Source organism: Alosa alosa, chromosome 6 (assembly GCF_017589495.1).
Source record: "Alosa alosa isolate M-15738 ecotype Scorff River chromosome 6, AALO_Geno_1.1, whole genome shotgun sequence".
NCBI classification, from domain to species: domain Eukaryota; kingdom Metazoa; phylum Chordata; class Actinopteri; order Clupeiformes; family Clupeidae; genus Alosa; species Alosa alosa.
The window spans coordinates 34,435,092-34,462,656 of NC_063194.1; the positions used below are offsets into that span (position 1 = coordinate 34,435,092).

At 40.2% G+C, this 27,565-nt stretch overlaps 1 protein-coding gene across 1 annotated transcript in view; it reads left to right on the plus strand.

Moving 5' to 3' along the window:
- LOC125296396 (collagen alpha-5(VI) chain-like) overlaps positions 1-25,623 on the plus strand; it is a 34,360-nt gene extending 8,737 nt beyond the window's left edge. Inside the window, exons 4-26 of the mRNA XM_048246292.1 lie at positions 879-929; positions 1,116-1,234; positions 3,641-3,783; positions 4,364-4,514; positions 5,164-5,314; positions 5,839-5,901; positions 6,358-6,408; positions 6,928-7,046; positions 7,998-8,140; positions 9,992-10,142; positions 10,696-10,846; positions 11,327-11,389; positions 16,680-16,742; positions 18,609-18,727; positions 18,871-19,013; positions 19,350-19,500; positions 20,067-20,217; positions 21,573-21,611; positions 22,510-22,688; positions 22,790-23,190; positions 23,313-23,409; positions 24,589-24,772; positions 24,941-25,623. Of these exons, the coding sequence (XP_048102249.1) occupies positions 879-929; positions 1,116-1,234; positions 3,641-3,783; positions 4,364-4,514; positions 5,164-5,314; positions 5,839-5,901; positions 6,358-6,408; positions 6,928-7,046; positions 7,998-8,140; positions 9,992-10,142; positions 10,696-10,846; positions 11,327-11,389; positions 16,680-16,742; positions 18,609-18,727; positions 18,871-19,013; positions 19,350-19,500; positions 20,067-20,217; positions 21,573-21,611; positions 22,510-22,688; positions 22,790-23,190; positions 23,313-23,409; positions 24,589-24,772; positions 24,941-25,089 (3,032 nt within the window). The 3' untranslated portion in view covers positions 25,090-25,623. The remainder of the gene's footprint in view (positions 1-878; positions 930-1,115; positions 1,235-3,640; positions 3,784-4,363; positions 4,515-5,163; positions 5,315-5,838; positions 5,902-6,357; positions 6,409-6,927; positions 7,047-7,997; positions 8,141-9,991; positions 10,143-10,695; positions 10,847-11,326; positions 11,390-16,679; positions 16,743-18,608; positions 18,728-18,870; positions 19,014-19,349; positions 19,501-20,066; positions 20,218-21,572; positions 21,612-22,509; positions 22,689-22,789; positions 23,191-23,312; positions 23,410-24,588; positions 24,773-24,940) is intronic.
- The last annotated feature ends 1,942 nt before the right edge of the window (positions 25,624-27,565 follow it).

Genomic DNA, 27,565 nt, shown 5'->3' on the forward strand with positions numbered 1-27,565 from the left:
CTCTAATGGTCATCTAATGTCGATTGTCAGAGTAATTACATTCAATAACGTAGGCTACCTTAATGATACACCACCAAGGAAGTACAAGATTATTCGAAGGTTCGATTATTCTTTTCTTGTAAATATAATGTGCTACATTAATTTCAGGCGACCAGATGGCAGCTTGGTACTGCACTTCGGGCCTTTTTTTGGATGTAATAGCAAGCAGTGAAATGGCGTCATCTGGTGGCCGTGCAGCCCAATAGCGTCATGAAATATTTAATCTAACAGAAAATTACTGTATCATTCTTGGTTTTCCTTACTAATTATTTATAAATTGTGATGTAATATGAAGCTATGTTTTTGAAAATAATCACTCTGACATGTAAGGGATAATGGCCGCCAAGATCACCTGTATAATGGTATTACTTGTACCAAGTATTTTATTAGCAAAGTAGTTTATTATCAAAGTGAAATGGTTGCTAGCATAAGTCAGTGGTAGTTTGAGCACATGATTGAAGTATTGTTTTGATGTGTTGAATGGAAGTCAATGGGAGTCGTATATCGGTTTATAGCGGTGACCAAAGAATATTTTGCCTGATAGCATGACAGCAGTGTCACAGACTTGTCACTGAATTACATAGGCCTATGATAACAGAGGGACACTCTGAATCTTTTTGCCAAAACCAATAAGTAAGCCGCTAACTATTAAGACAGTAGACTATGTAATATGTAGGCCTAGTCACTAGTAATGCCAAGGCAAGAGTGATTTTACTTTGAAATGAACTAAATGGCACCTCCAATTCATGATCATAATTGATATGAAAATATCTGAATAAATATTGAGGATTAGGCACTTGTACCAGACATTACATCCACAACTGCATCTTTGTCTACAGGGACCTCTTGTTCATCCTCAGCCACTGAACTCACAAACCGTACAAGTCAAGGTAAGAGAGCACACATACACCATGTCACTTTGTGAGCTAAACACAATATTAAGCAAAATTACTGCTGTGTGTAAATTATCGGCAAATATGCATATGTGCAGTGAAGGCCAGGTATTGAGTAAACATGTTTGAATACATTCCATAGTGTAATAATGTAAAATCATCCACAACATGTTTCCTCTTCAGCGGCTGCAGATATTGTCTTCTTACTGGATGGGTCTGGGAGTGTGGCGGCAGACCAGTTCTTGGTCATGAAAACATTTGTGAAAAATGTGACCAGGAGTCTCCTGCAGTTTAACACCTCAGTGAGTCTGACTCCAGATTCAGTATTGTTGGTTCAATAAATTAACATTTGAGAGGGGGAAATTCTGTCTGGAGATTCCCTATCATGTATGTTCTATTATACAAGATACTGACAGCTGTTAGTTTGGCCATACCAGGCTAGTGAGCAAGTGCTCTGTTGTAAATGCACCTTTTGAATAGCATGTAGTGTGTTTCATGACATTTGAATAAAAGATTAAAATTAAACTTTCATTCGCTTAACAACTTAAGATAATAATCGGATTGGAATTAGACAAACCAATTAAGATTACAAACAGATTTTAAGTTTAATGAACTTACTAAAACTTAAATGCTTTAGTTTAGGGCAACCGGTTTCCTCAAATATTTGAAGTAGATTCAACTTATCTGGGCTGGATTGCATTGTTATATATTTTGTCATGCATATAAATTATATTATGTAGTATTGTAGTGTATTGTGTTTTTGCATTATTCTAATTGCTTATTATATTAATAATTGTGTATTATATGAATATATGTTAATATGTTCGTGCAGTTGTATTTATTATTAATTCATGTGTATTTAATCAGCAGTGTTTTAAGAGGTATAGCCTCACTTTAATATTTTCTTTAAGCCAAAAGTTTGACTTAGGGAGTTCTTGGAACTTAGAGAATTCATTGTTGATGCTATCAATTCCATTACCTGGTAAACTTGCGTTGTGGTACTGAGAGTTTGGGCTTTTGCCACACATCAGGTGGCTTTATCTGTATTTGTTAGCAGTAGTAATACACTATGAATAAAGTATCGGAGTGTCTATTCGTACCCCTGGTACGAATAGCCTTGGCCACACAACTGGGCTATTCACACCCTGTTACATAACAACAAAAACATGTTGCTCGCGTGCCCAAAAAACATGGCCGACATTCGTTTTTTCGTCAGCAGAAAGTGAAGAATTCTGAACGGTTTCAGTACTAATATCTGTTCAAATTAAAATTGAGATGGAAAAGTTGTGTTTTATTTTCATAATCTTTGTTCAGTGAACACATACAACCGTCAGTTTGTTAGCTAACAGAAATTTCGTGAATAGGACGTTCCAGCCTATAAACTACAGTATAAGTTTACCTGCAAACATCATCATTGTGTGGAAGCAGATAGTGCAGTGGTAACAGGCAAGGGCCGGCACGTGGGAGACCGGGGTTCGACTCGTTTTGTGATGCGTTTTGGCAGAGTGAGTGTGCATGTGTACCAACGTCTCTGGAGAGAAAAGCGCGCAATTTGAACAAGAAATCGGTTCTCAAGCGGAAGTTTTGTTTGCAACAATTAGCTAGTTCATGCACCAGGGTGTAAATAGCATGCAGTACTATAAACACCAGGGTAAGAATAGCATCCACTTCTAACTGTACATTGATGCAACAGCATACCTTATTCAGAGTGTCTATTACACAGCTGGGCTATTCACACTCTGTTATGTAACAACAAAAAACATGTTGCTCGCGCCTAAAAAACATGGCCGACATTTTTCGTCAGCAGAAAGTGAAGAATTCTGAGCGGTTTCAGTACTAATATCTGTTCAAATTAAAATTGAGATGGAAAAGTTGTGTTTTATTTTCATAATCTTTGTTCAGTGAACACATACAACCGTCAGTTTGTTAGCTAACAGAAATTTCGTGAATAGGACGTTATAAACTACAGTATAAGTTTACCTGCAAACATCATCATTGTGTGGAAGCAGATAGTGCAGTGGTAACAGGCAAGGGCCGGCACGTGGGAGACCGGGTTCATTTCGTTTTTGTGATGCGTTTTGGCAGAGTGAGTGTGCATGTGTACCAACGTCTCTGGAGAGAAGGCGCATAATTTGAACAAGAAATCGGTTCTCCGGAAGTTTTGTTTGCAACAATTAGCTAGTTCATGCACCAGGGTGTAAATAGCATGCAGTACTATAAACACCAGGGTAAGAATAGCATCCACTTCTAACTGTACATTGATGCAAACAGCATACCTTATTCAGAGTGTCTATTACACAGCTGAGCTATTCACACTCTGTTATGTAACAACAAAAAAAACATGTTGCTTGTTTTAAAAAAATAAAAATATGCCAGATTAAATGCACAGGGGTGCAAATAGCATACACTGATATATGTACCAGACGGGGTACTAATAGAACACATTGCTGTGTGCACCGGGGTACGAATAGCATACATTGATATTTGTACCAGACGGGGTACTAATTGGACACATTACTGTGTGCACCATGGGTACGAATAGAATTCACTTCTTATTGCACCAGGGTACGAATAGCATACACTGCTAATTGTACCAGGGGTGCAAATAGCCTTACCCATAAAGTATCCTGATAAACAGTCCAGATATCCATACATTTCCTGGGTACGTTACGCCATCTGCTGAGCATTATATGTTTTTGTCTCTGCAGTTTGCCTTTGCACAGTACTCCAGTGGAACCAGCATCCATGTGACCTTTCATCAGTTCCAGAGAACAGGATGGGAAAATCAGGTGGACAGTATCAGCCAGATAAGAGGAGGCACAAATACTGCAGCTGCTATCCAGAGAGTTGTGTAAGTCTTACATGAAGATGTGTGTAGTCTGGCCTGAGACCTTTATATGTTTCAACTGCCCTGTTAAAGAAACCATCAGCGCTTCTAAGCCATTCCTTCCCCGTAACACATATTATTATCACATTCAACGAATTAGCTGCATGGCTTCATTAGCTGCTAGCAGGCTAAGTCGCGTTAGGTAGCACCGATTGTTTTGACTTTGTTCCCTACCAGAGTCCGGCTTTATGTACAAATATGCTTGGATTTGTAATAATTTGTCTTATATCTGGAGAGCCATTTTTGCAGTGTGTTCTGTGGTGTTTTCTTGGTGTTTGTTTACAAAATCAATAGATGGTATGTCATTCAAAATCGTAGACAAAGCCTTTAAACTCCTCCACTAGGCTTTTGCTTCAGACTTTAACCAATTTCTTTTCGATGTGCAGAAAAACTGTAAAGTTTACATACATGTAGATTTGCTATTAAGTCATTAATCTTATATGAGCTGAATGATGTATCTTTGTCTGTTGTTTACAAATAATTTATAATAGTACAGTCGTTGAACTCTTTGAGGTATATCATGAATCTATACTCATTTACACAGGAACAGCCTGTTTGATTCTTCTGCTGGAGCGAGACCTGATGCCCATAGAATCCTCATTGTCCTCACAGATGGCCAATCCTCGGATGCTTCAAACTACCCCAGTGTCACAGCACTGGCTGATGGAAAAAATATTACTAGATACGCTATTGGGGTATGAGGTGCTAACTAATATGTTTACCTTCACTGTTTTCATTTTTATCCAATGCAGGTACACTATGCAAGATTTTCACCTTAATATAACCTTTACAAAGCCAATTTGATGTTAAACAACCTTGTAATAGGGTAATGGTTCACCATAGCCATACAGCATTGCCGTAGTGAGTCGCTAATGAGAGAACCAGCCATGCAACTTCAAGAATAGTCGACCTGAAGACATCTCGTGAGAGTCATGGAAAAATGACCTTGTCAGTATAGATAGCACTTTGGAGATTGCCTGTTGGTAATCCTTCACTTCCACAACAAAAGTATTTTCATTGTATACAGGGGGATCAAGCCACAAGAAGTAGACTATTTACAACGGTGGAGTAAAATATATATTGTGACTCTAGGGGGAGCTCTTCAGTTACCAAGATACCTGGAACATCATAGTGTACCTTTAAAGCACAGCACAGACAGTATTTGGGCTCTCTGTTGATCCTGTGATCTTGGTGTTGGTACTACCTTGTACAAGTCGACTTCAAGGAACAAATTTGTATTGATTCTTTAAATTCAACATTGGATTTGTCTGGGTGTGTTGTGCAAAATGTTACCAGACAAATTTCCTATACTGTGACATGCTAATTCTTTTCCTTATGTGGCAGATTGGAAGTGCCTTTATCAGTCAGTCAGCACAAGATGAGCTCAGGAGTATCGCATCTTCACCAGAATCAGACTACGTGTTTAGAGTGGACAACTTTGAGGCACTGGACAACATCAGCAGCAGACTGGAGAAGAGCATCATGGTCTTAGAAGGTCTTTAAAAACTTTGCATTCATTAGCACTTGCATATAGACTTGAAACCAATGAATGATGCATCATATCTAGCAAGGGATTATGGAGTTCTGCTGTAACAAAATAAAGGACCTAACTAGTTAACATCTGTTACACTGGCTGCACTAATGCAGTTACATGTAAATGTAAATCAGGTTTCCTGGCCAAGTATACTTGTGTAAACAAGGAATTTGGTCTCTGCATTTATACCATCCATGAATTAGTGAACACACAGAGCACAAAGTCAACACACAATGAGGTGAAGCACACACTATCCCGGAGCAGTGATTGCCTTGCTACTGTGGCGCTCGGGGAGCAGTGATGGGTTAGATGCCTTGCTCAAGCAGATGTTTAAAAACAGCTTGAAATGTACAGGAGCCTGTTTTCACACACAGAGTGTAGTGATTTCATGTATTGTAATAGATATAAAGATATCTCAAGGAATAATAAGGTTTAGACACGTTTACCAGAAAGTGCTACTTTTACAACAATATCTTTGTCTACAGGGGTGATCGCCACAACTTGTTCACCCATAACTGTACCTGAGCCACCAGTGACTGCAAGCCAAGGTAAGAGAGTTTGTGCACATTCACCATATCAGTATGGGATCCAAACAGTGTATACCTTTTGCATTGTTTTGATACTAAACACATACAATCACTACTTCTTACAAAATGTTTGAATACCTCTCAGTCAATGTTCACCATAAGGGAAGCTCTTCAGAACCACAGAAAATGTTGACACTTTGTTCAAAACACTTTCACCTGCCAGAATATGAAAACCCTTAACATAAAAACAGGCAAGGTTGCCCATATAGTTGAAATCTGCCCTACCAAACATACATTTTTGTCTTCAGTTGAACATGTTGTACAGTTTAGTGACGTGTCTTGATTGCAGCAAACTTTAAAAAGTCAAGCACATATGATGATTATATAGCAACCAGCAAGGGGGGAATATCTGAATAAATATTGAGGATTAGGCACTTGTACCAGACATTACATCCACAACTGCATCTTTGTCTACAGGGACCTCTTGTTCATCCTCAGCCACTGAATTCACAAACCGTACAAGTCAAGGTAAGAGAGCACACGTACACCATGTCACTGTGAGCTAAACTCTGTGTACTTTTCATCAACACTTCTGTCAATTACAGAGCCCAGGAGGTGTCAAGATATTTTTGTATATCTAGCATGTGCGCTCATTTTACTAGATTGTACACTCATTTTACTAGATTGTGTGCATAATTTAGCTTATCGTGTGCTCATTTTACTGAATATAGTACACTTATTTAACTAAATTGTGCGCTCATCTTACAAAAGATTAAAATGAGAGCACAATTTAGTAAAATTAGCACATAATTTAGTAAAATGAGCACACAGATTAGTAAAATGAGCGCACATTTTCTGGATATACACTAAAACACATCAAACTATAACAACAAAAACAACAACACAATATTAAGCAAAATTACTGCTGTATGTAAATTATGGGCAAATGTGTATATGTGCAGTGAAGGCCAGGTATTGAGCAAACATGTTTGAATACATTCCATATTGTCATAATATAAAATCATCCACAACATGTTTCCTCTTCAGCGGCTGCAGATATTGTCTTCTTACTGGATGGATCTGGGAGTGTGGCGGCAGACCAGTTCTTGGTCATGAAAACGTTTGTGAAAAATGTGACCAGGAGTCTCCTGGAGTTTAACACCTCAGTGAGTCTGACTCCTGATTCAGTATTATTGTTGGTTCAATAATCAGGGTAGCCTTGGCCTACTGGTTAGGGCTTTGGGCTTGGAACCGAAGGACTGTCAGTTTGATCCCCGACCAGTAAGAAAAATGTGGGCATGGGGAGTGGTTGAGCACTGCTCTGCCATGCCCACATCCACAGCTAAAGTTTCCATGAGCAAGGCTCCTAACCCCTCACTGCTCCCCGAGTGCCACTGTTGCAAGGCAGCTCACTGCTCCGGGTTAGTGTGTGTTCACTGTGTGCTCTGTGTGCTCTGTGTGTTCACTAATTCATGGATTGGGATACATTCAGAGACCAAATTCCTTGTATATGCAACTATACTTGACCTATAACCTGATTTACATTTACAATAGCTAAATTAACATTACAGAGCAGGAAATTCGGTCTGGAGATTTCGCTATCACATCTGTTCTGTTATACAAGATATTGACAATAAGAATTTAAGTTTGGCCATGCCAGGCTAGTGAACAAGTGCTTTGTTGTAATTGCACTTTTTGAATTGCATGTATAGCATGTCGTGTGTTTCATGACATTTTACATTTATTAAATCATTTGTATTTAATCAGCAGTGTTTTAAGAGGTTTAGTCTCACTTGAATTTTTCCTGGAAGCCACAAGTTTGAGTTAGGGAGTTTTTGGAACTTAGAGAATTCATTGTCGAGGTTATCAATTCCATTTCCTGGTAAACTTGGGTTGTGGTACTGAGAGTTTGGGCTTTTGCCACACATCAGGTGACTTTATCTGATGCTTTCTATTTTTGTTGGATGTTTGGTAAAGAGGGCCCTAATTTCAGAATCTGTGTGTTAGCAATAGTAATACACTATGAATAAAGTATCCTGATAAACAGTCCAGATATCCATACATTTCCTGGGTACGTTACGCCATCTGCTGAGCATTGTATGTTTTTGTCTCTGCAGTTTGCCTTTGCACAGTACTCCAGTGGAACCAGCATCCACGTGACCTTTCATCAGTTCCAGAGAACAGGATGGGAAAATCAGATGGACAGTATCAGCCAGATAAGAGGAGGCACATATACTGCAGCTGCTATCCAGACAGTTGTGTAAGTCTTACATGAAGATGTGTGTAGTCTGGCCTGAGACCTTTATATGTTTCAACTGCCCTGTTAAAGAAACCATCAGCGCTTTTAAGCCATTGCTTCCCTGTAACACTTATTATTATCACATTCAACAAATTAGTAGGGTGGCTAACAGCAGTTTTTCAGTGGAATCGTGCAAATAGTGATACAAGCACCAAATTTGGCACAGTTGTTCTCTAGGGCATGCTAAAACAATGTGTCAGATTGGCCACTGGAAAATCCAAGATTGCAGCCATATTTCAAGATGGCTGCCAAAAATTGACCTGACTAGATGGTTTTCCCGAAGAAATGCATATACTGGCTCAATTTCACCAACAGTAACATACAGGAGAGGATCCAAGGATTCAAACAGTAACTCATTTTTAAAAATTTGCAGTGAGGTCTTATCTCAGCAACACTTTCATGTATCAAAGCCAAACTTGGTATGTGGACTGGTGAATTCATTGTGAGGACACACATACAATTTGGTGCCCTTTGACCTCTAGGGGGCACTGCATTCAGCAAACATGCCTTTTGGCTGGATGTTGTGCCAATGCATGTAGCCTAACTTTGGACTCATATGTTTTTTAAGTAATTGTTTTAGCATGCCCTAGAAAACAACTGTGCCAAATGTGGTGCTTGTATCACTATTTGCATGATTTGTCTATTATCTGCCTAGCTACATATCTCCTCACAACCTACTAGCTCTCCATGAGTTGAATGAACACATTATGGTGCCATGTAAGGACCCTGTTCATGTTGCACAACACTTGTCATGAGTTTTTGAGTCTGTTGGTAGTACAAGTGGTACAAAGGCACAGTTTAAGTGATGCCCCCAGAGCATAGCTTTGTAGCTGCATGGCTTCATTAGCTTCTAGCAGGCTAAGTCTTGTTAGGTACAGTAGCACCGATTGCTTTCACTTTGTTCCCTACCAAAGTCCTGCTTTAAGTTAGCCTGGGTGTTCCCATGCTGCCTTGCGCGCGATTTGATTCACGCTGCTAAGGCAGCCTGGAGACCATGGAGCAAATTTTCGCCTGAGATAGGGAACCAATCACAGAACAGGTGGGAAAGCAAGACGATGATGAGCTATGCACAGACGGATTTGATAGACATCCGTGGCACCCAATAAACGGATCTGGGCATTTTTTTCAAATACGAGAAAATGAACGTTTGGTTCCCAGACCACGTCTCATTGAGAAGTGGTGGCGCTAGCCAGGCTAGCTTTAAGTACAAATGCTTGGATTTGTAATTATTTGTCGTATATTAGGACCAGGAGCCATTTTGCAGTGTGTTCACTGGTGTTTCCTTGGAGACGGTGCAGTATGTTGGTGTTGGTGTTTACAGTATGTTGGTGTTTGTTTACAGTATGTCATTCAGAATCATAGACAAAACCTTTTAACTCCTCCACTAGGCGGTCGCTTTAGACTTTAACCACTTTTTTCCAATCTGCAGAAAAACTGTAAAAGTCATATGCATGTGGATTTGCAATGAAGTCATTTATCTTATATGAGCTGAACTATGTTCTAACCTTATACTTTTATCTATTGTAACTAAATCTTTTTCATTAAAACGGAAAAGGTTTACCTGCATTGTTTTTTTCATAACTCAGGCATATATGAGCTAATAAACATGTTATTTATGAAGAGCTTATAATAGTATGTGATCATGTGAAGTATGTCATGAATCTATACTAATTTACCTGCATGTGGATTTGCAATGAAGTCATTTTATATGAGCTGAATGATGTATCTTTGTCTGTTGTTTACAAATAATTTATAATAGTACAGTCTATGATCTCTTTGAGGTATATCATGAATCTATCCTCATTTACACAGGAACAGCCTGTTTGATTCTTCTGCTGGAGCGAGACCTGATGCCCATAGAATCCTCATTGTCCTCACAGATGGCCAATCCTCGGATGCTTCAAACTACCCCAGTGTCACAGCACTGGCTGATGGAAAAAATATTACTAGATACGCTATTGGGGTATGAGGTGCTAACTAATATGTTTACCTTCACTGTTTTCATTTTTATCCAATGCACCTTAAAGGTATAGTACACTATGCAAGATTTTCACCTTAATATAACCTTTATGAAGCCAATTTGATGTTAAACAAACTTGTAATAGGGGAATCGTTCACCTACAGTAGCATAGCCATATAGCATTGCCGTAGCGAGTCGCTAATGAGAGAACCAGCCATGCAACTTCAAGAATAGTAAGTCGACCTGATGATATATAGCTTTTTGGAGATTGCCTGTTCGCCTTGCCTCCACAACAAAACCATTTTCAATGTGTACAGGGGGAACAAGCCACGAAAAGTATTACCAAAGTAATAACAAAAATACTTATTTGTACACCTTATTGATTCTGTGATCTTGGTGTTGGTAGCACAGTACCTTGTGAAACAAGTTGACTTAAAGGAACATATGTATTGATTTTTAAAATCCAACATTGGACTTGTCTGGGTGTGTTGTGCAAAATGTTACCAGACAAATTTCCTATACTGTGACATGCTAAATTCTTTTCCTTATGTGGCAGATTGGAAGTGCCTTTATCAGTCAGTCAGCACAAGATGAGCTCAGGAGTATTGCATCTTCACCAGAATCAGACTACGTGTTTAGAGTGGACAACTTTGAGGCACTGGACAACATCAGCAGCAGACTGGAGAAGAGCATCATGGTCTTAGAAGGTCTTTAAAACTTTGCATTCATTGGCACTTGCAAATAGACTTGAATTTATTCAAGAATTATGGCTTTCTGGTGTAACAAAAAAAGGACCTAACTAGTTAACATCTGTTATCATGGCCGCACTAACGCAGTTACAAGACTACCTTACCTGTGTACTGGTGCATCTTGGTGATTATAGTAGTGACGTCAGACGCGTTTACCTCTTTGCTCATTGGGCACATTATCTCATGGGCCATCACATTGGCCAGTTAAACCAGAAACCAATCTGCTGGACCTAGAAGGCCAAGAGTCTCCATCTGGCACGTAGATAAGTAGCTGAAGAAGTCCATTTGAAGCCTCCAGTTCCAGCAGATGTTTAAAACCAGAGCCTGTTATCACACACAGAGTGAATTGTAATAGATATAAAGATATCTCAAGGAATATTAAGGTTTAGACACTTTTACCAGAAAGTGCTACTTTTACAACAATATCTTTGTCTACAGGGGTGATCGCTACAACTTGTTCACCCATAACTGCATCTGAGCCACCAGTGACTGCAATCCAAGGTAAGAGAGATCCGTAGACTATATGTGGTTAACTTTCAAAAGAGCCATTTTTTGATCAGAAATGTAAAAAACGTTCTGGGGCCACAACAGTATTTAAGCCTTTGGTCTGAATTAGCTTTAAAACATCACCTAAATCAAGGCGCAGTGTTTCCCATACATTGACTAATCTGTGGCGGGACGCCACAAAATCAAAATCGGCCGCCACAGATGAATAGTCTATGTTTAATTTAATTTAATTTAAATTAAATATAAGATCAAATCCTTGCATTGCCATTGAGCTGCGGCTGCGCTTTTTACGCACGCAGCCTTTCCTTACCCCGTCCCGCTCTCTCTCGTAGCCCGCTGCCCCTCCTCTGCATGTGCATTTAACAAAATATTCACGATTGTTGAAGGATTGTTGTTACCACATAGAAGCATTGCATAGAAGACGTCTGGCTAAATTGCTATTAAATCCGCTTTTAGCATCGCGGACCATGCTGCGCCAAATTTGTTCAAAACTGCTGCATTGAAGTTAACTCTGCGAAGGTCTTATCACAACATAGTAGGCTACATTGAAGAGACTAAACTAAGTGAAGTTATGCAATTAAGCAGTATCTCAAAGCTAACGTTAGAATACTGTTTGGATGTCGAATTTAGCATGCTTAGCCTACTTACAGCTGCTTGTCAATTTCGTTGAAGGGCTCATTTTATTGACTCTGACACTGAATGTTTGCAAAATCCCGATGTAAATGGAAAAGGGTTTTCCAAAATTCAAAAGTGCTTGTCCCAAGGAGAAGTAGGAACCTTTATTTTAACTCTGTAGAAAACGTTATGAATTGCATTCACACATCAGCAGCTTTTTAACGTTAACTGTGTTAATCACGAACACCCGCCCTCCCCGTTGTCCAAGTCAGCTACCGCCACAAATTGAATCCAATTCTGTGGGAAACACTGAGGTGATGTTGAAAAAAAATGGATGACAGGCCAGAACTTGGGCTAATCAAACAGTTGAGTGGTTCAAAATAGACTGCTACATCTTTGGGCCCTATTTTGACGATCTAAAACGCATGCTCAGTAGCGAGTTAGCGGCGCATTTGAAGGATGAAGGATGCATTTGCGTGTGAGACGGTGTATAGAACACAGGGATTCCAATAAACCTTGTTTTACAGAAACCTGGAACCAGGAACCAAAAGCAGACTCAGAGGCAGAGAGTGGGTCATGTGGGTTTTATTAACTCAGAGGCAGAGAGTGTGTCATGTGGGTTTTATTAGCTCAGAGGCAGAGAGTGGGTCATGTGGGTACTCAGAGGCAGAGAGTGGGTCATGTGGGTTTTATTAACTCAGAGGCAGAGAGTGGGTCATGTGGGTTTTATTGACTTAGAGGCAGAGAGTGGGTCATGTGGGTACTCAGAGGCAGAGAGTGGGTCGTGTGGGTTTTAATAACTCAGAGGCAGAGAGTGGGTCATGTGGGTTTTATTGACTTAGAGGCAGAGAGTGGGTCATGTGGGTACTCAGAGGCAGAGAGGGGGTCATGTGGGTTTTATTGCTGATGGACAGGCACCTAGGCAGGCAGAACCACTTGGTAGGCAGCGTCAACTCAGAAAATGTAAAAGCACAGCAAAGGTACAGGAAGGGCTCAGTCAATAATCAAAAAGTGGCAAAAAACAGGCAGAGTTGGGTACACAGGTAGGCAGACAAACACACAGGCAGCAGGACAGGCAGGGCTCAGGCAGATCTCCAGAGTGGCAGGGCTCAGGCAGATCTCCAGAGTGGCAGGGCTCAGGCAGATATTCAAAGTGGCAGGGCTCAGGCAGAGTTCAGGTCACGGGTAGGCCAAGAAGACTCAGGCAATTGAACAAATGGGCTAGACTCACGTGTCAGAACAGTAATGTTCGAATGACTGAATAAAAATCCTAAGGCTATTTATCCTGCAGAGAAGTTGCTTGGGACTTCTTGCTAAAATCTGCTTTCATCTCATGACAGTGCATCTTCAGCTGTGCTTTAGATGCGCCTTTCGCTATAGACCAGGTTTTTCTTAGTGGTGTGAAGATTTTAAGACAGCGATTTTTTGGATCATGCACCAGACCACACCTTCTTCATAAGGCTTCATAAAAGTGAAGGCATGGCACAAAATTCGCCTCTGACTGAGTGTAAGATAAGAATAAGCTTTGCGGCACGATAAGAATAAGCTTTGCGCTGCATTTCTGATTGTCAAAATAGAGCCCTTTAAGTTTATTCTAAATGGCTCTCACCCCAATTCCCTTTTGCTTTGATCAAACTGTTGCTTCACATTATAATAGTAACAATCGTAATAATAATCACAACAATACAGTTATTATACAGATAGTGCTGCTGGTCATGTAAGCATGTAATGATCTTGACATTTTTGCTCAGGGTCCAAATGCAATGTTTTATGGCCTGATTTTCATGAAAGCAAGAAAAGGCTAAAGAAATAACAATTATATTTAGGCATGGGCGTCTATAGAGTTTGCCATTCTAACCACTGTTTTGGTGGAAAGCTACAACGACACAGGACACACAGAACTGAAAAAGGTTCATAACGGTGTCGAAGCAACAGCATTGAGTCGACACAGAAGCATAAATTAGGTTTAAAAGCGACTTCATAGGGACTTCTCACTGGGGCCACCCACAGGACAAATAAGGAAATTGCAACTGAGAATGCATTTATCAATGTTACACTCCCCATTATTATGACCGCCGCGCAGCGTCAGATTTTTTTTTTCTTTTTCGCATGGCCAAATTTCCATCAAGGATTCCCGGGCCACTGAAAGACCGGGGTGCACGAAACTTGGTGGCCATATAGCCCCACAAGGATAGCATGGAACCATTGTTTTTCGTTTTGATCTGTAGCCCCCCTGCTGGACTGGAACCCCCGAAAGGAGGGTAGGGCGGACACAGTTTTCTGTGAATATCTCGAGAACCGTAGGGTTTAGGAGGACCACCTTTTTTGTGTATGTTGGTCTTAAGGGGTCATGTCAACCCATCCCATTACCACTCAATTCATGTATAGCGCCACCTAGTTAAAAATTAAAAAGCAAAAAATTAGGTATTGTAATCACAATATCTCTGGCTGACATGGTCAAAACTGCACAAAATTGGAAGTGTAGGATCATTATGACACTCTCTGAATGCATGCCAAGTTTCGTGGACTTTCGTTCATGGGGGGCCATACAATAAATTAATTTATGTGTACATTTAGTGACCGTACACCAACAGAGTTTTCTGTGAATATCTTGAGAACCGCAGGGCCTAGGATGACCAATTTTTTGCATATGTTTGCCTCCAGGGGTCATGTTAACCAATTCCATTTACACACATGTGCATAAACAGATATTCAAACACACACATACATTCACAGTAATCATATGTATGCAGTGTTGGGGAGTAACGGAATACATGTACCGGCGTTACGTCTTCAGAATACAAATTATGAGTAACTGTATTCCGATACAGTTACAATTTAAATAGTTGGTATTTAGAATACAGTTACATTGTTGAAATCAATGGATTACATGATGATACTTCTCTGTTTCATAAGTTTGTTCACTCTAAATAAATGAAGGCAACTCCATTTCCCAGAAGCTCCTGAAAGCAATCTATGATGAAATTGTTTACATGTTTAAATCCAAGCCCCGCCGTCTTGCACTAGCCTCAAAACGCAGCCAGTGCGCATTATGGACGCGTCATCGGAGACCCTGAAATGACTGTTTGCACAGCAAATTAGGAGTAAAGTAAGTGGAGGTAACTCCTGTTCCTCACTGATCGTGGTTCCTGAATGTCTGTTCAAAGGATATTTTCCCAAGTATTAATAGCTCAGGCTACTTCGGCCAATCGGTTACACAGTTTGCTAAGCAAGCAAAGCCTAGTTCACGTGTTGATTTAGACCTACAATAAAACCAATCTCTAAAATAGGCACTGCATTCTAAATTTTTTATTCTAACTTAAAATAGCTTTATGGATTATTATTTTTTCTAATTAGATCTACATTTACGTTTTAAAATGAATTATATGGTGCAGCCTCTGAAGAATTGTTCTTGCGAGTAGGCCTAGCATATTTTAACGTGCGGTTTTTGATTGTCATTACGCAATCACGTTCATTTTGAGAGCACTGATATACAGTAGCCCATAGTGTTTACATTTACAGGTCATTTGCGTTCCACCTGTCATATGCGCCCCTCACTTGTACTGGGTTGATGCCACCGAAAAATCTCACAGGCACACCTTAATTATAATTTGTTTGTGTTAATTAGCCTAGTCGCTCGCTGTAGTTTTAGTGGTCACCTTGCTATTGTTTAGCAGGCTTAAGCAGAATTTGATGGCCGCATTCCTACACATAAAATGCAATTCAATGCGAAAGTAATCTAAGTATTCAGAATACGTTACTCAGATTGAGTAACGTAACAGAATATGTTACAGATTACATTTTTGGGCATGTATTCTGTAACGGAATACGTTTTGAAAGTAACCCTCCCAACACTGTACGTATGACACATACACACAGTAAATATATGTACGCATGCATGCACATGCGCACACACAGGCACACCCACAAGCACATGCACACACGCATGCAGATGCACACACACACACGCACGCATGCACACACACACACATACACACATAAACACGTACACGCACACATGCACACAATTCAACAATTTCTCAGAATTATGAACAGGCAAGATGGGGGTCGGGTTGTATAAAATGTATTTTACATGTGAAATCTATGAACTAATCATGTTTTGGTTGTTGTCTAGCAGATACCAGTGAGAATTGAGTGTGCATAATACAATTCAGTGAGACAGTTAGAATCATATATGACTTTCACCAGCCAGAAGCCAGACCAGCAGATACCCTGACTTTGCTGAATTACTGAAGCTAAGCAGGAACAAAGTAGGAAATGAACACAATTTGACAAGCGTGACTTATTTTTGTGGAATAAATGTGCTGGACTGGGCGGCGGTCATATTTTGTACCGCTCTGCGGTACATCTAGTTATATTAAGCCTAATTGTAGTAAATCAGTTTTGAGCTTCTTGAAACAAATTCATGCTTACAAAAATGTGCTGTCCAATACTTCATGATTTTAAGGTTGGGTGATTGAAATTTCAAAACTGTATTCATCAGTTGGGAAAATTCAGCACCTAGTATAGTTTACAATATGGTGTTGAGCATTGCTTTTTATTATTATTTTATGAATTGTAATAAATGTAAAGATATCTCATTTAAATATTAACGTTTAAACATTTGTGCCACACATTCCCATATCTGCAATCATATTGTTTTCTATAGGGGTGACCTCTGCAACTTGTTTGCCTGTAGCCACGTCTGAACTCACATACCATACGAACCAAGGTAGGAGTTTTTACAGATTCATCATATCAATAGACTATGTGAACTAAACTGTGTATACTTCTATATTGCTTTGGTACTAAATGCACTTCTCCCAAACTTTCTGAATACCTCTCTCAGTCAATCTTCACCACCAGCAAAACTCTGCATAACTAAAGCAAATTTCACAGTCATACAGACACTCTGTTGAATACAGACAACTTGTATGGACAAAGAGTACTTTATAGCAATCACATATGACATAAATCATGAAAATTCCCAACCAATCAGGATGTAAGGATTTCATAAGATTTGGGTCTAACAGGCCTGTTTAATCAGGCACAAGGGTGCCACTTTATCTATGTTTATCTATATTGTCTACGATAGTTATGTTAATGTTGATGATATGTGAGTTGACATTATAGAGCAGCGCTTCTTAAACTATGGCCGGCCCCTAACAAGGAAACTGCCGTATCTGCATGCAGGGCATGTCGTGAAACTAAGTCATGAAACTGCTACCCGACAGAGAAGGAAAAGTTTAGGGCAAGTTCAGGGCATTTAGAAATTGTGCAAAAACAGAAGCATTACACAGTAGGGCTGTAGTGGTTCTAGGACACAAATGAACATGGCCGTTTCCTTTTGTTCGGCCGGTGTTATGATTGGTTGTGGACGCACACACTGACTACAGACATGACCAACAGACATGCAAAATGTCCAAATTGTTGCTTAAGCGGTTCTTGGGGTACAGAAATGCCTCAACGGTAGCGGCCCCTATGGGCAGAACTCTTGACTAGGATCCAATCCAGAGGTTGTAGTCGTGTAGCGGCCCCTATGGGCAGAACTCTTGACTAGTATCCAATCCAGAGGTTGTAGTCGTGTAGCCTGGCCCCACCCGCCTAGTATCTCAAAAGCAGCCTTTACTTTTTGAGAGAGAGAGAGTTCACCGGAGCGACAAAGATGTTGAATTTTAGTCGTTTTTATTAATCAGGTGTCAACATAAGGACTAACGTTTCGACGTGTGCCACGTCTTCGTCAGAGTCAAGTGATTAGTATTTGTTTTTGTACAGCCTTTACTTTTGTTTGCCTTTTAATGTCTTAATTTTGCTTTTTCATGTCATTCACTTCTATGCCACCTAGTCTATTAAATCTGAAGTGTTGCTTTAAGTTGAGTAGAATAACTGCCCTGCATCATCTCTCTCTTTATTGACATGTTATTGTGTATTGTATTGTATTACTTCATAATTGAACTTGATTGATTCCTTTTAGCGTTGTTGGCTGTTTTACTCCCATAAAAGATGAATGGAGCCTCCGCTAATCCCCTCAGTGTCCACACCCCAATGTGTACAGCACAGACACACTCTATTAGCCAACTGAGTATTACAGAGAGATACTTGGAGAAATATTTGAAAAGGCATAACAGCAATCAAGCCGCTTAATTTGACATTTGATGTTACCTGATTCAGCAAAAACATAGTTCACAAAGTAACTGTCCTTTTAACATTCGCAAAAGTGCAAAATACCTTTCTCTTGGTCTAAATGAATATGTTCCAAACACAGTCACACTCGTCAAATACCAAAAAAGGTTGGTTGTCGGAAGTGCTTCATCACTGATATGTTTCTCGAAAGCAGGTGCTCTTTGGTTTCAAGGGAATACTTCTTGTCTTAAAAGAGTTGGTTTGACCAAAAAATTCCAAAGGCACACTGCTTTTTATAGTTAAAAAGCCTTTCATTTAAGTGGGCTTACGCGTTGCGACAAAACATGTCTTCAACAGAGCATCAACAGTCACACTCGTATTGTACCCAGCTCATCTGCAATAACACAGTCACACTCATATTGTACCCAGCTCATCTGCACTCGTATTGCTCATCTGTAACATGTTCCCTCCTCAGCGGCTGCAGATATTGCCTTCCTGCTGGATGGATCTGGGAGTGTGGCGGCAGACGACTTCATTGTCATGAAAACGTTTGTAAAAAATGTGACCGCAAGTCTCCTGGAGTTTAACACCTCAGTGAGTCTGACTCCTTCCTGATTCGATTATGTTGTTGCTTCAATAGCTTTGAGAAAAATGATAAATAAACGGTCCAGATATCCATTTATGTATCCAGAGGACATCACACTGTATACTGAATAACTATTTTTTTGTCTCTGCAGTTTGCCTTTGCACAGTACTCCAGTGGAACCAGCATCCATGTGAACTTTCATCAGTTCCAGAGAACAGGATGGGAAAATCAGGTGGACAGTATCAGCCAGATAAGAGGAGGCACAAATACTGCAAATGCTATCCAGACAGTTGTGTAAGTCTTACACTTATATGAACCTTATACTTTTATCTATTGTAACTAAATCTTTTTCATTAAAACGGAAAAGGTTTACCCGCATTGTTTTTTTCATAACTTAGCATATATGAGCTAATAAACATGTTATTTATGAAGAGCTTATAATAGTATGTGATCATGTGAAGTATGTCATGAATCTATACTAATTTACCTGCATGTGGATTTGCAATGAAGTCATTTATCTTATATGAGCTGAATGATGTATCTTTGTCTGTTGTTTACGAAGAATTTATAATAGTACAATAGTCTATGATCTCTTTGAGGTATATCATGAATCTATCCTCATTTACACAGGAACAGCCTGTTTGATTCTTCTGCTGGAGCGAGACCTGATGCCCATAGAATCCTCATTGTCCTCACAGATGGCCAATCCTCGGATGCTTCAAACTACCCCAGTGTCACAGCACTGGCTGATGGAAAAAATATTACTAGATACGCTATTGGGGTATGAGGTGCTAACTAATATGTTTACCTTCACTGTTTTTTCCACCGCACCTCACACTACCACACCTCACACACCTCACCTCACACACAGCACCTCACACCACACCTCACACACACCTCACACACTGCACATCACACAAACACCGCACATCACATACTGCACCTCACATGACACACACACCTCACACACTGCATCTCACACACCACACCTCACACACCGCACATCACATACTGCACCTCACATCACACACACACACACACACACACACACATCTCACACACTGCACCTCACACCACACCTCACACACTGCACACACACACACACACACACACACCTCACACACACACACATCACACACACTGCACCTCACATCACACCTCACACACTGCACACACACCACACACCACACCTCACACCACACACCACACCTCACCTCACACACTGCACATCACACCACACACTGCACCTCACATCTTTTATCCACAGAATAAAACTTTTCTGGATGTGATTTGTAAAATCTTAATAGCCCCTACTGTGACATGCTAATTCTTTTCCTTATGTGGCAGATTGGAAGTGCCTTTATCAGTCAGTCAGCACAAGATGAGCTCAGGAGTATTGCATCTTCACCAGAATCAGACTACGTGTTTAGAGTGGACAACTTTGAGGCACTGGACAACATCAGCAGCAGACTGGAGAAGAGCATCATGGCCATAGAAGGTAGGAATGAAATTTGGATTCATCGTCGCTAGCTGACTTCCGCCACATTCCAACGTTGCAAATGACCTGCTCATGAGGGTGGTTGGTAGATGTAGCCCAAAGGTGACGTCAAAGAGTTACACTAAAACAGAGCGTCCTGGTTACGAATGAAAGAGTTATACTGAAACAGAGCGTCCTGGTTACGAATGAAAGAGTTACACTGAAACAGAGCGTCCTGGTTACGAATGAAAGAGTTACACTGAAACAGAGCATCCTGGTTACGAATGAAAGAGTTACACTGAAACAGAGCGTCCTGGTTACGAAGGAAAGAGTTACACTGAAACAGAACGTCCTGGTTATGAATGAAACCTTGGTTCTGTGAGGAATCTCTCTAGCTGTATTTCAGAGGCAAGGCTGTTGCCTATGGTGAGGAAGAGCAGGGTAGATCGATAGATAGATAGCTCTATGCTACTGATTGAATAGCCCAGTGGGAAGGTTCAGCAGAATGGCACTTAGTTATTCCTTTAGCTAATACTTTTATCCGTAGCAACTTTTCTGGCTACTTTATGCTAGCCCAGTTCTTTAGCCACTACGCTGCACGGAACAGCACTGAGAGCTGGTGGGAGGGGGGATACAGCACTGAGAGCTGGAGACGGAACAGCACCGGGGGTCTCTTAAAGTTCTAATTAATTACACACTCTGTGATTAATTAATCTAAATTAATCTCATATTTAATTTTTGCTGAGAAAGTATTTTAAATATTTAAATTCAAATGAATCATTGAATAATCAGCATTAGTGACATTAAAGTTCAAAAACTCTTTTATTATTATTTTCACTGTTTAAATAATGGCCATAATAATCTATGATATGACCTAATATGCTGAGGAAATAAATTCAAAAGTGCTTCGGGAAGAAGTTTTTTTCACACACAAGGCGTTTCAGGCCACAGATATAACCTAGGGGACACAATGAAAATAAATTAACACTCCCCTCATTGTCAACACTATTTCTTTCCATTCATGTGCAACTTTAGAGTTGACAAACTCTGGTGATATGCAAATTCCTTACTGCAGACATTGCAGATGATTTTAATCAACACTTTATTTTTATCAACACCATCAGGCCATTTTTTTTAAGTAAATGTTCCAATCAATGATCTAGGCAACACATTTTCTTCTCTCTCCTTCATTTTACAGTCTAATGGTTACTGACTAGAACGGCTCGGGGTCAAGGTCATACGGAATCGATTAATCTGCGCTATTTTTTTAATCAGTTATATTTTCTCAAATTAATTAATCAAAATGAATCAGTTATTTTGACAGCCCTAGTTTAGACTCTTGTACCAGGCATTCACAACCATATCTTTATCTACAGGGGTCACTAGAGTTTGTTTACCCACGAATACCAGCAAAGGTAAGATCATTTATATTTTGAAACTAAATGGTACCTTAATGTCCATAGAGACAGCAAACCTTTACTGTATTTATATACTGCCTATATGAGAAATGAAGATACTATATATTTATGGTCATTGAAGTGTTCTTATTTTATTTGAATAAACACATCTGCCAAATGAATAAATATATTTTGGAATTAAGTGTCTATGTCACACTAGTCATGTCCCACTGGTTCTCCTCATAACATTCTCACGCGGAGGTGTAAATGTTTGGCTTTAGAAAGTAAAAGTCCTACAAGAGCCATCTACAGATAGCCTGTTCACTTCCTATTAACTTCCACTGGGGGTAATGGAGGGTTAAGTGCAGAATGAATGGGGTCTATGGAGCTAGATGGCTAAATTTGTCTCTCTCACCTGATTGTCGTTGAAAAATCGAAAGTTGAATGAACAAGTACTTGTCCTTTTGATTTCTTATAGGTTGGGTCATCATTGCCCATAACACACTAGCATTCTGCTAATGAATGACGTCAGACATTTTTTAAAGGATTTTTAGACCAAAATTGCACTTATAATAAAAATATAATACTCAGCAGTGCGATTTGTTTTGCCTCCCCTTTCAAATTACTAGACAAGATTTTTTAGAGTTAAAGTTCTCCCCTTATTAGAAATTCTCTGGAATTTGAACACAGGCGATTCCACTAATAGCTGATCTACCTGGCTGAAGGGTTGAGCTAATTAGAATCGGCTGGTTTAAGGGAATGGTTGTAGTAGATATGTGGTAGGACTTTACATTTCTGAAGCCGGACTTTTCCACCTCTGCGCTAAAATGTTATATCCCGTGGTTCTAACATAATGAGCATAAAATGCCGAAGCAGAAGATTTGAAGAGATGTGCTCTACGTTGTGGCCTCCTCAGTGCCTGCAGTGCGTGTGATCTGTATGGAGAAGTTCATGGCCTTTGAGCTGGAGAGATCTGCTGCCATTGGGCTCCATGAAGACCACCTGCGGCTCAACGACCCCAACTGCACCCTCTACTCCAACGGCACCCATGTGTTGGTCAACATGTCGCTCACCGCCTGTGGGACCTTGATGGAGGTGAGACACTCCTACTTGCTTACAGGCTTATTCCACCCCTGGTTGAGTGACCCCGTTTCCCAAATGAGCATCTCACATCTGTCTGTTGGTCTTTTATGAAGGACGATGGAGAATATCTAATTTTTAAAAATGAGGTGACATCGTTCGATGACCCCAATGACATCATCACCAGGAGACATGAAGTGGAGATTGAGTTCTGCTGCAAGTACCCTAAAAGAAGTGGAGTGACCATCGAGTTTGACATCCACAGACCATCCCACACCTTCAAACAGAAAGGCTTTGGCTCGTTCACCTACCAGTTTGAGTTCTTTCAGTCTGCTCAGTTTTTGCAGATGATGGACCCAAACACCTACCCACTGGACTTCATCCTGGGAGACATGATGTACTGGCAGATTGAAGCCATCTGCTCTGTCCCAAACACAGAGCTCTTTGTGGAGTCCTGCATTGCGGCCCCTAGTGACAACCCGAATGAACCTCTTTCCTACAACATCATTGAGAATGGGTAAGACCTGCTTGGACTTCCACATCATGTATTATCAAATGCAATGAATTATAAAAAAAAAAAAACATTATTTTTTTATGTAATCTCTCATCTTCTTATATGGATTCCCTCCCCTACTGAAGATGCAAGGTGGACGAGACTGTGCAGATGTACTCCAGCCACCAGTCCAAAGTCCAGCTGGGGATGAAGGCCTTCAAGTTCCTTGGGCTGCATGACCAGGTCAAGATAAGAGCTTAGTGCCCATGCACATTGTTCTTTAGGAGTCTCATCACAAAGACTGGCTTCAGCCCATGGCTCCATAGGCTAGCTAGACTGATCTAAGTGCAGTGGAGTATACTATAAAGAGAGGTTACTGGTTTACCTATGGGTCCATAGGCTAGCTGGACAGATCAAAGTGCAGAGGAGTATACTATGAAGAGAGGTTACTGACTTACCCCAGTAACTTGGGGAGTATCCGCTGATCTCCAAGACAACACTTAACTGCAAGTATTGCTTCTGAAGTGACATTTAGTTTTGAGGTGGTTATGGGATTTGGCAGACGATTTTGTCCAAAGCGACTTACAAATAAAAACAATTCAATAGTTAAAATTAACAGTGAACAGCTTTAAAATGTTTGTAAGACGACATTGAGAAAAAAACAATAGGAATTGCAATATCAATGATCAATAGCCTAATGATCAGCAGTAACCAAAAGGTAACCTGGGTAAGTAACCTGGCTTCGTAGTACACCTCTCAGGGAGGGCATTAGAGGGTCAGTAGTACACCTCTCAGGGGGGGCATTAGAGGGTCAGTAGTACATCTCTCAGGGAGGGCATTAGAGGGTCAGTTTCTGGGGGGGTTGTATGAAACCTGCTGGCGGGCCGTAGCGCTGAGACCCCCGGGCCGTAGTGTTGACTGAGTGCTGCATTAGAGGGTCAGATTTAGTCAGTTAGTGTTTTGCACTGACATGCCTGAGATGCAAATGTCTCCCGTAGGTTTCTAATGTCTTTCAGCAGTTTCATTGTTTCCTGCGTTGAATTTGGCATGAAGGTCTTGTAGGTCAACTAGTGGAGAAAGGTGATAACATAGGGTCTATAAGGTGTCCATGTTTGAGTGCAGGTGGTCTATAAGGTGTCCATGTTTGTGTGCAGGTGTTCTATAAGGTGTGTCCATGTTTGAGTGCAGGTGTTCTATAAGGTGTTCCCATGTTTGTGTGCAGGTGTTCTATAAGGTGTGTTCATGTTTGTGTGCAGGTGTTCTATAAGGTGTCCATGTTTGAGTGCAGGTGTTCTATAAGGTGTCCATGTTTGAGTGCAGGTGTTCTATAAGGTGTCCCCATGTTTGAGTGCAGGTGTTCTATAAGGTGTGTTCATGTTTGTGTGCAGGTGTTCTATAAGGTGTGTTCATGTTTGTGTGCAGGTGTTCATCACCTGCTCGGTCATCCTGTGTAAGGCTGGGGTACCTGGCAGCAGGTGCTCTCAGGGCTGCACCAACAGCTCCGTCTCAGGGCACCGAATCAGCAAGAGGGAGGCTCCATTCCAGACCGCCAAGCACTACATTTCCCAGGGTCCCCTGCGCCTCAGACGAGATGTGGCCAGCCCAGGTACTGAATCACTCCATAGCAAAGTGTGTTAAAGCAACAGCAGATTACTTTGAGGGCAAAAACTAAAATATCATTTTTCCCCACTAAAATATCATCCTTTCCCTTTGGGAAAACATATACAACTGTGCTTTGTTCTAAGAAGAAACCTGTACTTTTTCTGTTTTGCAGTTTCTTTGCAGGCCCAACCCACTGCAAACATGAACCTTGTTGTTGTTGTTGGGGGTCTCCTGGTAGCTGTTGCTATGGTGTGTGTACTGATCTACAAGACTAGAGGGTCAAAGGTCAAATATGAGAGAGTGCCATCCCCGGATATTTGAAATAGCAGCTTTCATTGGCCAGATAGTGGACTACTCCTGTTACCCCTGCCTATGTTCCTTCACATATAAAAGACATATCAGACACAGGTGTTTGCTTTTCAGATTCAGATTTTCTCAGGGAAAATAAGGCATATGATCAACTGAACATACTCAAAAGGGGAGAATTAGGAAAGCACTATAGACACTTTCTCTCAATTATCTGGGGTTATGATGTTATGATAATAGCTTCAGTTGTTTTTAAAGTGGGATTTATATAGATACATTTTATATTGAGATGCTGGGTTTATTTAGATATATAGGTATACCGCCCTTTACTTCATTGCATAATTAATAGATAAACAATATTCTCAGGGATAATATACTTTAAGGTAGTATTAGGAAACTATTAGACTGTTTCTCGCAATTATTTGGGGTTATGATGTTCTGATAATAGCTTCTGTTTTTATGATGTGAGATTAAATATTCAGATTTTATTTACATAAATGGGTATAATGTCCTTTACTTCACTGCTTAATGAATAAATGACATTCTTCATTTTCTCTGTTGTGACAGTTATTTTCTAGGGATGGGTTCCTGTAAAATGTATTTAGTTCATCAAATTAACCCAACAGACAATTTGCAATGACAATAAAGAAGAATGCCACTGATCATAAAAACAAATTGTTACTGACAAACTGAACACATTATGGAAGGTAAAGGAGCTTTGACCTGATACTTCTATTCTTCAAAGTAAATCAAACACATGAGAAGTAAATGGTGTTTATATATTATGTATACAGTCAGCGCTTCCATGAAAAAAAGACTGTGTAAAATCATGGCAAGGTTGACCATATTAAGTGCTTATTTACTCATCTCTTGTGTTTTGCTGCTATTCATAAAAGCCTCAGTAATGCAGGTGGCCAGAATGGTCCGTGTAACGCTTATCAGTTCAGTAATACAGGTGGCCAGAATGTGTGTTTTATAGACTGAACTGAAAAACTGAACTGGTGCTTTAAGAAGCTACCTGAGAAAGTAAGGGGTGGAGCTATGGTGGCAGGCACCCGGAAACAGGACGTGAAGGACAAACAAATGTTTGTGAATGGTGAGTGAGCAGGTGATGGTGGAGTGTGTGATGTACTGACACAGAGTTACAAAGGCTAGAATATTATTTTCTCATTCTGCCAGAATAACAAGTATCTCTGAACTGACCACATTTCAGCCCTCTAGGTCACATGAGATGACTTAGAAACACAACTGAGCTCTAGCATCAGGTCTTGTGAAGCTGTGTGCAAAAGTAGATCAATATAGAATGAAAACTACTTACTTTAGAATAGAAAAACCGCACTCTCAAGTATATTCTCTTTACTTATTTATTAAATAATTTACAGTTACCCATAGCCTATAAGGCTATAAAAAAAAAGTAAATCCAAATTCCTCTGCCACTGCAGGACATATTTAACTTAAATTTAAAGCACGTATATTAACTGATTTAACACATATTGGTCCCTCACCAGCCGACCACTGTGGTCATCAGGGAAGATTGCTTTGCTTTATCACTGTGGTCATCAGGGAAGATTGCTTTGCTTTATCACTGTGGTCATCAGGGAAGATTGCTTTGCTTTATCACTGTGGCAGTGTGGCCCTTCTTTTACATGCTCACCATTCCCGACCTGTAGTGCGACAATGTGACGTCACGGGAGCGCTGTAACCATTTTGCGCGTGGTGGTCGCCACACTAGTTGCAATATTCTGTAGCTATTGTGAAAAGGCTATCACCTTGTTGCGTTTTGTGTCCACTCTTTTCCTCATATGTATTTTATTGAGCTTTTACAATACAGATACATTCATTAATACATTTCAGGCTCTCTTTTGTTTACAAGTGTGTTTGATAAAACGAAACAGAAAAAACAAATAAACAAAACAGACAATGTACCACAAAGAACATACTCGGTTGACTAGGACCCCTCTCCCTCTTCCCCACCCCTGAAGACCCTACTCTTAACTATATCAGTGCTGCTTACTACATATTAAGAGACAGGCTGTTGCTTTGGGTTTGTATTTGCAAGATACGATGAGAATGGTTGCCAGGTTTTATCAAAATGCTTAAGTCTTTCAGAATGTGTCTTATTCTTTCAAGATGGAGTGTATTAGTAAGACTGTCAAGCTACATCTTAGATGTTGGTGAGTTTACACTCTTCCATAATGAGAGGATCAGTTTTTTTGCTATTATGAAGCTGTATGAAATGAAACGCTGTTGAGCGTTGGAGAATGTTTTAAAGGTTTCAGATACACCCAGAATGATAAGTATGGGATCTGGGTCAATCACTGTTCCCATGACCTCAGACATTATGCCAAAAACATTGCACCAAAAAGAATAATTTTTTGGGCACAAAGCATAACTACTGTATGAAGATGAGTTGCCACAGAGGAGTTGCATTTATCACACATGGGTGATACTTCAGGATAAATGATAAATGTAATTTTTCCTTTGAGAAGTG